Raw genomic sequence first — 10,660 nt, forward strand, 5'->3', positions numbered from 1 at the left:
GATCGTTGTTGGAGAAAATCTGAAATAATGATAATAAAAATTATCATAATGATAGCACATTTATATAACATTTCCCATGTGGCAGGCATTGTGCTAAAATATTAAAATATATTAATTTATATCTTCAAATACCACTGTGAACTGTAAAACAAGTAGCCCCATATTTTACATAAGGAAACTGAGGCATATATGAGTTAAGGAACTTAGAGGTTACACAGCTTATTAGTGATGAGTTGGGTTTTGAAGTTGACCCTGAGTGCCAGAATTTGAACTAAATTTAAGGTTAGACAGAAAAGTATTCTACATTGTTGTAGAAAAATGTGTGTCTTTCACACTTCCATCATTCTGAGGATCTGTGTTTTTTTAATAGCAGTAATATAGCAGTGAATATAAATTTAGCACTAAAATTTATAAAGGAAGGATCAGGAGAAGTAAAGCATTAGAGGAGATAATAATTATATAGTTATGATGTTCAAGCTGAAGATAATAGGAAAGGCAGCATTTATGAGTCACCACAAGACTTTGAGTTTTGAAAAAATATATAGATGTTGAAGGAAACATAGCCCTGTATTTCTTCATGCTTTCTATTGATTTAATCCTCATGTTACACTAATTGCTTTAGTGTTCTAAAAACAATGTAGCAACCTGGTAAAATGATGAAGTTGCATTTATGACATGTTGTTCCCTCACTCCTGTGTTTTTTTCCTACTAAAGTGTTTTCTCACTTAGTGTCATGATGCTCTAAACATACTCATCCAGATTCCTCAATCATTATCTTCAAACTTTGTATTATTACTCTTTAATCTGATAACTTTACTAGGTATATTATAACATTAAATACTCACCGAATATCTGAATTGGAGAGTAACCTAAAACGTGTTTTGCTCAAGCCTTCTGTATTCTCTAGAGAAAGCTAGAGAATACGGTAATAAACACCAATGGTTACGGACTCACCTTCAAAATTTCCAGTGATGGAAACATTGGTTCTGATTAAAGCTACATGTGATTATCTTGTTTTGAGCTGTGCAACCTTTGTTATATTTGTGTATGTTATTGTGAGAAAGCAAAAGCATCTTGTGTTCTCAAGTGGTTCACAACCATAGGTGTATCTTTAATCATTTACCAATGATTAAAAAAATTAGTTTATAGTAATAACTTGTGCCAATAACAAGCACATGTCTGAAATTTTCAGGTTAACAAAAGACTACTAGCATGACTCTCATAGACAAAGACATCATATTTAGTTTTGTCTGACCAGGTCAAGGTAGAAAGAAACTATTATCTCATTCATAGCTAAATGATTTTTTGACGTTCAAAAAAATGTATTTCCTACATGTAGAAAAGAGAATGTGCAGGAAAGTGACAAAGAGCTAATGACAGATCAGCATAATGAAAGAAGCATGGGATTGGAAACATATAGTTAAATTCAATTTCAGGCTTTGTCATTTACTGTGTTATCTTTGGTGAATTTCTTGAATTTTCTGAGCCTCAACTTCTTTATCAGTAATAATGACATAATGCATATTTCACAGATGTGTAAGTATTAAATCAGGAAATGATATTAATATACTTAGCGCAGAGTCTGACAGTTGTGGCATCCAGGAGATGTAAGTTTCTCTACTCTCATCCTTTTTAATTCGAGTGCTGTGACTAATTGACATTATTTTTAAATCCTTATACTATTTTTAAAAATCAGAAACAGATCAAGAGCCAAAGTGTGCAGTAATCAACACTTGGACACAATTTCAAATGTCAAAGGTTAACTCAGCTTTCATTCTTTTGGTCTTGTCCTCTTAATTCACCACTTACCATCCTTCAACAAATTGTTGTTCCCTGGCTTTCTCATTATTATCTGACTCTCTTGTGCTCCCTTTCTAATTTCAGGTTAGTGTCTGTGGGAGACTTAGCAAGCTGCAGTCATTACTCAGGTGGATTACGGTAGCTGAGGCACAGCCAACTTCCCCTAGTGCTGCTAGCTTGTGCTGTGAGATCAGATTCTCCTTCCCTTGATTATCATGGTTATTGTGATAGTCTTTGGCTCTTAAAAACTTTGATTTCTCCCTATTAGCTAATTCTAAATGTCTCTGCTCAGTTTTACCTAAAAGCCTTACACTAGCTGCTCCCTAGTGTTCAACCTTCTTCAATCATGCCAATATTCTCAGTTTATAATGAACAACACTTGCTCATTTATTCCTTGGTTTATTTGATTTTTCTCTTCTTTCACCTGGAACACCCTCTTTTTCTAGTGGACTGATGCAGCACTTGCAATATATAAAGCTTTAAATGAAAATCACTATCGCAAAGAAGCTTTCCCTTTTCACTCCAGCAATGTTTTTCACATTCTTAGTGTACCTACAGACATTCCTATTAGCAAATCAAAATTTTCATGATATATTGTCTTCACTATTTTTTATACATATTATTCTTATCCCTTTCTACAAGATTTTGAGATGTTGAGGACATTCTCAGATTTTATAATATATATTTTTTAATTTTTCAACATGACTGTACTATGGCACATGGTGAATATCCTCAAAGTAAAAATCAGGATGATAGCACAGGGAAGGGGGAAGAGGTCAAAGCTCAGCAACATGAGCCTTTGGGAAGATGGACTCAGGAGATATCATGGCATTTAGACTAAGAGTGTTTCCTGCCTCAAAGATTGTCGGACTTCAGTGTCCCCATATAAGTGAAAGATAACACAAGATAGATCACCCAACCTGAAACCCACTCACCTGAAGATGCTGTTCCTATTAATAGTCTCCAATGAAGTTCCAACTCAGAATTCAAACATTATTGAAATATTAAGAATTTTGGAAATATAGAAGGAGTTCACAATAAATTTTAATTAAAGTGAAGGGAATATATTTTTTTTAATATCTAGAAAAATTCAGAGAGAGAGAGAGAAAGAGAGGAAGCGGGGAGAGAGACAGAGATTGGGAAGCTGAATCTAACTCCTAGGAACAAACCGTAGGGCTTATGTATGCCTCCATAACCTCAGGGATTTAGACTCTAGAGAATTTTTAGTGAACTAGTTCTTTTTATATCACAAACAGAAATTATTTTGAATGCTCCCCTATGAGGCATTTTACAAGAATGTAATTTCTGCTAAATTGCTGGAGATAATGCTTCATCAAGCCTACCTCATGATTTTCTCTTAAAATATTAGTTATAGAAAATATACAACTTAGAAAACATGTTGACTACAGTAAGTGGGAAAGATAAGTCAGCTATAATGAAACCATTCAGAGACCAGTAAAGCAAAGGGAAAGATAAATCAGCTAAAATGAAACCATTCAGAGATAACTTCTGTTAATATTTGCTGTATGATTTTTCTGTCTTTTTTATGCATTATGTGTGTGTCTTGAAATGTATAAACAACATAAGTTGGATTCTGTCTTTCTCATTTAACACAAAATAATCATTATTGTCCTTGGAAACATTGATTCACTTCATTAAAACTAATTTGCATTTTCTTACAAATATGGGCAATCTACTCTTCCAAGCTCATATTACTACAATTGAATAATATAATCTCTTTGTGTTCATACATTCTTAAAAGTGGCAAATGAATTTTGGAAGCATGTCCAAAATTCACTCTCTAAAACCACTAGGCGTCAACCAATCTACTACATCCAAATATCACCCTATTAGATCCACTTATACTTTCCCTGACAACCTGACTAAACCTTGCCAGACATTACCAGGAACCTCTAACACAGCAGAGGCTATTCATCACAAGGCATAGAATTATTTACTGTAGATGACATGGCCTTGCTCCAGAATACCAGGGGTCTGCACTGTTATTTTCCCACTGGGATTGGCACGAGTTCTACATTGCATCTGCTCCCCACCTCTGCACCCTGGACCTGTGGGTGGTGGGGCTTGCCAGCTGCAGCAAACTTGTGCATCTCAAACAGGCACATACAGGAAATGCCCCAGCTTCCAAAGCCCGAAACAACTGTGTGCTGCCACCCCTGGGGCCAGCCCCATCCAGCAGCAATCCTGAGAGAGCTGACAACAGCCTCACAGGCTGGAGGCCTACAGCAATTGTGAGCCCCTGAGCCTAGCAACCAGCCGTGCTGGGGGCCCGCTCATGTAATAGCAAAACAGCAGCAGGTATATGCTATTATACCTTGCAGCCACCTGTACTGAGGCTTCTCCCACCCAATAAAGTGACTGAAGGGACCATGCAACCGTGTGCAGCTAAGCCCTAATACCAGCCAGCCAGGGGGACAGCCTAGCCTTCCCAGGCACCTGCAGTAAGGGCAACCCTGCCACAACAGAAGGACAGATGTAGCCCACACAAGGGACACTCCTGGGACATTTGGAACTGGTGACAAGAGGGAAGCACATTGCTGGGCCTCATAAGACATCTCTTACATAAGGCCACTTCTCCAAGATTGGAAAATGTAGCTGATCTACCTAATACATAGATATAAGTGTGGAGAAATAGGTAAAATGAGGAGACAAAGGAATATGGTCCAAATAAGGGAACAGGACAAATCCTCAGCAAAAGAACTAAATGAAACAGAGATAAACATCTACCTGATAAAGACTACAAACCAATAGTCACAATGGTACTCACTGATCTTGGGAGAAGAATAGATGAACACAGTGAGAGCTTCAACAAAGAACTGGAAAATATAAAAAAGAACCGATCAGACCTGAAGAATACAATAACGCAGATGAAAAATTTCCTGGAGGGAGTCAAGAGCAGAGTAGATGATACAGAAGAACAGATCAGTGAGGCGGACAAAAGACTAGAAGAAATCAAGCAAGCTAATCAAAGAAAAGAAAACAGAATTTAAAAGAATGAGGACAGTCTAAGGGACCTCTGGGACAACATCAAGCGCACTAACATCCACGTTATAGGTGTCCCAGAAGGAGAAGAGAGAGACAAAGGGGCAGAGAATCTAAAGAAATAATAGCTGAAAATTTTCCTAACCTAAGGAAGGAAACAGACATCCAGGTACAGGAAGCTCAGAGAGCAGCAAAAAAAATAAACCCAAAGAGGACCATAGCAAGACACAATATAATTAAAATGTCAAGAATTAACGATAAAGAGAGAAACTAAAAGCTGCAAGAGAAAGGCAACAAGTTATGTTCACGTCTTGTACCTATTTTGAGCTAGTTTTTGTGTATGCTGTAAGATAATGGTCTATTATTATTCTTTTGCATGTGGCTGTCCAGTTTTCCCAACACCGTTTATTGAAGAGACTTTCCTTTCTCCATTGTATGTTGGCCCCTGTGTTGAAAATTAGCTGTCCATAGACGTGTGGGTTTATCTCTGGGCTCTCAATTCTGTTCCATTGATCTGTGTGTCTATTTTTGTGCCAGTACCATGCTGTTTTGGTTACTATAGCTTTGTAGTATATTTTGAAATCAGAGAGTGTGATATCTCTGGCTTTTTTTCTTTTTCCTCGGGATTCTTTCGGCTGTTTTGGGTCTTTTGTTGTTCCATATAAGTTTTAACATTCTTTGTTCTATTTCTGTGAAAAATGTTGGAAATTTGATACGGATTGCACTGAATCTGTAGATTGCTTTAGGAACTATGGGCATTTTAACTATGTTAATTCTTCCAATCCAAAAGCATAGAATATCTTTTCATTTCTTTGTTTGGCTAAGTATTGCTAAACTCTCATGTTTTCTCATTCAGGACCCAGGCTGAAAGACACTCACTATTTGCAGCATGCTTTTTTCCAAGTTAAATGCATAAACTCAAGAAGGATAGATTGAAATCATGCAGGGACATGGGCCAGCCCCGTGGCTTAGCGGTTAAGTGCACGCTCCGTTACTGGCGGCCCGGGTTCGGGTCACGGGCGCGCACCAACGCACAGCTTCTCCGGCCATGCTGAGGCAACATCCCACGTACAGCAACTAGAAGGATGTGCAACTATGACATACAACTATCTACTGGGGCTTTGGGGGAAAAAAAAGAAGGATTGGCAATAGATTTTAGCTCAGAGCCCGTCTTCCTCAGCAAAAATGGGAGGATTAGCATGGATGTTAGCTCAGGGCTGAGCTTCCTCACCAAAAAAAAAAAAAAAGAAAAAAGAAATCATGCAGGGACAATTAAAGCTACTTCTGTGAGGTAACTTACAGCAAATTCATTAACTTTCCATTGTCCCAAGAAAGTCAATGGGAATTATTCTCTCTCTGCCTACAGAGAAGCATGACAAGGATGAAGAGAGAATAAATAATGTTGAACAAATAAAACCATCTATCACAGACCCAAACCTCACACCTTCCACAAAAATGAATTTTAGGTGACTCACAGAGCAAAATATGAAGGACAACAAACATTCTTGAATATAATAAAGACAAATGGCTTCCAGACCTTAAGGGTAGTTAAATATCATCTTAAACAATTACAAAAACATTACAAAGGTAATATATTTGACCGAGTTAAAGTTCAAACTTGCTCTTTATCAAAGGACATTGAGTAAAAAGTAAAGCCAAAACACGAAAATATTTCAAGATACGTAATGGCCAAGGGAATTATAGTCACAATATGAAATAAATTTTCAAATAAATAAGAATAAAGACAAATAATTGAAAGGAAGATTGGTAAATGCCACACAAATGCATTTTATAAAAGAAAAAAATCCATAAATGTATTAAAATGTCCCTAATCTCAAAAATCATAAATATTCAAATTAAAACTATAAATTAAATATTCTATACCAAGTAAATGTGTAAAAATCATAACTTCTAATAATACTGAACACTGGCGAGGAAGGGAATCATAAATTTAGAACTTTCAAACATTGCTTTTAGAAGTCTAAATTGATACACTTGGTTTGAAATATTGAAAACTAAATAAATGCATATTACTTCTAAGTATAAACCCCATTCTAAGGACTATTTATGTGCAGTATAATGGTATATATACCTCAGACTTGAAGATTCCCAAGTGTCCATCATAGTAGACTGGATTAAAGAAAAAATCTGAAATATTTATTCCACAAAATATTAAATAGGAACAAAATTGAAGATCTATAACTGTATGCAACAACTTGAATGATTTGGAAAGACACAATGTTCATTTATAAAAGTCAGATATATGGAATGCATAATGCATGATTTCCTTTACATAAAGTTTGCAAAGAAGGAATATTATTTTGTATTTTTTGAGAGGCGTGGTTAGATGTTGAATCTATATAGAAAAACAAATGTATCATTATGACAAAAGTCATCTTTTTGTATCCTGTTGAGAGCGTTAGGAAAGAGCTAGTCATTGAATCTGGGGTACTGGTAGTGTTCTATGTGTTGATGTACTTGGGAGTTACATGGGTGTTTGTTTAAAAAATATATTTCAGTATGTTTTAAATTTAAAATGGTGAAGTCAGAGAATTAGGCAGATGCTACATTTTGCAAAGAGCTAGATTTTCATCATAAACATAATAGAAAACTATTGCACAATTCTAAGCTGGGGAGTGAAATAAATTGATTTTATGTTTTTAAAAAATCGCTATAAGTAATCTGAGATTCACACCTTATATAAGGTTAAGAAATATGGGAAGTATGTTAATTAGGTATTAATTGCTAAAAACTAACTTAATGACAATTTTGGCTCAGACAGCAGAGATAAGGAGACATAGCTCTGTTTTGGAGATAGAACCAACATAACTTACTGACAGATATTTGACAGAAGCTATGGAATAATAAATAATGATTTCTCCTTTGCTTTGTTTAAGCAGCTGAGTAGATGTGGATGTCATGTACCTACACAGAGAAAATTGGTAGGCAGGAAAAGTTTATTGCTGAGAGTGGATGAGCGAACGTATGTTTGTTAATCTTGGACTTTTATCAATGATTAACGGATATGTCCTGATAGAACAAATTAAACTTTTTTTATTATTCACTATTATTTTCAACATCTTTTATTGACTATAATATATTACATTGAGACTCAAAAACAAGTGATGCATATAGAGAATAGTCAATATTTTCAGCATCTACTTGCTTAAAGTCAGATAGTATTTCTCATAATGCAAACTCCCTCATTTTACTTGGAAAAAATTAAGTTTTGAGAGGAAAAAAAGTTGTGTTTTATAGAAACTTTCTGAGTCAAAAGAGTTGGTTATGAAAACCTGAGTACAGATCCAATAAAGACAGTTCTCATCTGTTATTTGCAGCACTTTTATAAAGCACAACTTAAATTATAACATAAGTATTGAGTTTCTAAATATATATCCCTTCTTCATCATTCTGACTTCTACAGTGTGTAACTGGGAGATTTTGAAATATATTTATTTCTGAAACCAACCGGGATGGAGTGCATCAAAATGGATTATTTCTATATTAATCCAGAGCATCCTGGTCACTGAAAAATGTGGAAAGTGCAATATTTACTTGACTTAAAACATAATCATATATTTACTTAAAATAAAGGTAAACTGGCATCAGCAATATATATGAAAAGTTATTGGACATAAGTAGAACATAAATACATATATTAATTTTAATTACATTGAGTGAGAAAGCAGTTTGGTGTTGATTAAATTCCTGACTGTCTCTTTCACATCTTTGTTCCTAAGGCTGTAGATAAGAGGGTTCAGCAAGGGGATCATGACAGTATAAAACACAGTGCCCACTTTAATCAGGAGCCATGAGCTTTTGGAGCTGGGCACACAGTAGAGAAGAAGGATGATCCCGTGGAAAATGGTGATGGCAGTCAGGTGGGAAGCACAGGTGGAGAAGGCTTTTCGGAGTCCACCAGTAGAAGGCATTTTGATGATTGTGACAACTATGACAATGTAGGAGGAGAGGATAATCAGGAGGCTACAAGTCTCACTGAATATAGAAATGACTAAGCATGTCATCTGACTGAAGTTGGGGTCAGAACAGGATAAAAAGAGGATGGCAGAATACTCACAGCCGAAGTGATTGATTATGTTAGAACCACAGAAAGATAGCTCCAAAAGAGAATATGTGATTGTCAAAGAACATATTCCACCGCATGTGTAGGTTCCAGCTACAAGGAGGGTGCAGAGTTTATGAGACATGGCAACTGTGTACAGAAGGGGGTTACAAACAGCCACGAACCGGTCATAGGCCATCACTGCTAACATGAACATTTCTGTAATCACAAATGTGCAGCCAAAGAAATATTGTGCCATGCATCCTTTAAAGGAGATTGTTCTGTCTTCCATGACCAAAATTTCTAGCAGTTTGGGTGTAAACACACTGGAATAACAAATATCCAAAAAGGACAGATGGCTGAGAAAAAAGTACATGGGGGTGTGGAGTTTGGGATTGATCTTTATGACCACAATTATGCCCAGGTTCCCCACCATAGTGACCATGTAGATGGTTAAGAAAACCAGGAAGAGGGGTGCCTGGAGGTGTGGGTATTCTGAGAAGCCCAGGAGGACGAACGTGGTCACAGAGCTCTGATTTCCCTCATCCAGTATCATGGCTTTTGATTTTAAAAAATAAATAAATAAAGGAAAAGAAAAGAAAATTGAGCAGCAGAATTTAAGAAGGTGGAATAGGAGGAACCCAGCAATGCTCAACATAAACTAGTGAGGGCAATGTGGTCAGCGTGCGCTGTTGAGTGTTCTGATCCACTTTGAAGTCTTCATTGACAACTTTCTGACTTTTTGATTCTGGACAATTAGCTTTATCATTCAGTACTTTGGTTTCTCATCTAGAAAACAAGAAAAAATAGTATTTATCAGTAGTGATATTTTATATGTGATCCATGAATGTGTGTGATACTTGCAGCATTGAATACCCCATGATAAAGTATAATTATATGAGATCAAAGGAGACATAGAGCAAAATGAGAAAAACATTGAGCAGATCACAATAGTCATACGATCATGGCAGAAGTGGCCTTGGGAAGATTAAACACTTTTAATATATAAAGGAAAAAAATAGTAAATTTCTTTGGGGAAAAAATGTATCATCAGTTATTCACAATTCTGTATTGATGTATTGAATATTTATGTATTCTAAGTATATTCCAATATCAAGGAGACACAGAACATCTACTTAAGAAGATCTTTAAGTGGTCTGGTGAAAAATTCCACAGATAACTATGTTCTCTCAATTACATGCCCACCATATGTTCATTTATAAGGCTCCAAATGCTCAATGATTTAAAACTGTCTTCTGAGGAAGTGTTTTGGAGATGTTCTTGAAAGTTTCACATTGACTATCTTTTGTTGGTTATACAGTCAGTTTGTAATGCATATTGTATTAAAAAGAAAAAAAAACCTATTTATTTATCAGTTATTATAAAACACACAAAAAATAGTACTAAAAAAGAAATATCTCTTACAACAATAACCACAACCTTTTCCTGATGTGGCATACTTAGGTTTGGTGGCCAATGAGGAATGAAAAAATGTGTAAGATTTCAAAAATATAAATATTTTATTTTTGTAAACCAACAGGAGTTTGAATATTAGAAATTTCACATGATTAAAGCTAAAAAAATTGATTCTAGAAATGAATATGGAGATGCAATGAATATGATGCTACCATCTTGAACCCACCTGTGAACTGGCACCACTTTTAGCTTTTTTTGTAACAAGCCACACCCTGTCATCAAATCTCCCGCTAATCCCAGGCTCAGAGCATCAGCTGTGCAGCTATATTCTCCACCACTTAGAAGACAGGATCGATCTTCTGTGAACTGCGTGTATTT

The 10,660-nt window shown here is 35.8% G+C and overlaps 1 protein-coding gene across 1 annotated transcript; it reads right to left on the reverse strand.

Annotated features, from left to right (window-relative positions):
- Positions 1–8,471: 8,471 nt before the first annotated feature.
- On the reverse strand, positions 8,472–9,422 carry LOC131395122 (olfactory receptor 1165-like). Its single transcript, XM_058526914.1, has one exon. The coding sequence runs from the start codon at positions 9,420–9,422 to the stop codon at positions 8,472–8,474; it is 951 nt and encodes a 316-aa protein (XP_058382897.1).
- Positions 9,423–10,660: the final 1,238 nt, after the last annotated feature.

The sequence above is a fragment of the Diceros bicornis genome, chromosome 31 (genome assembly GCF_020826845.1).
Source record: "Diceros bicornis minor isolate mBicDic1 chromosome 31, mDicBic1.mat.cur, whole genome shotgun sequence".
In the NCBI taxonomy this organism is placed as follows: domain Eukaryota; kingdom Metazoa; phylum Chordata; class Mammalia; order Perissodactyla; family Rhinocerotidae; genus Diceros; species Diceros bicornis.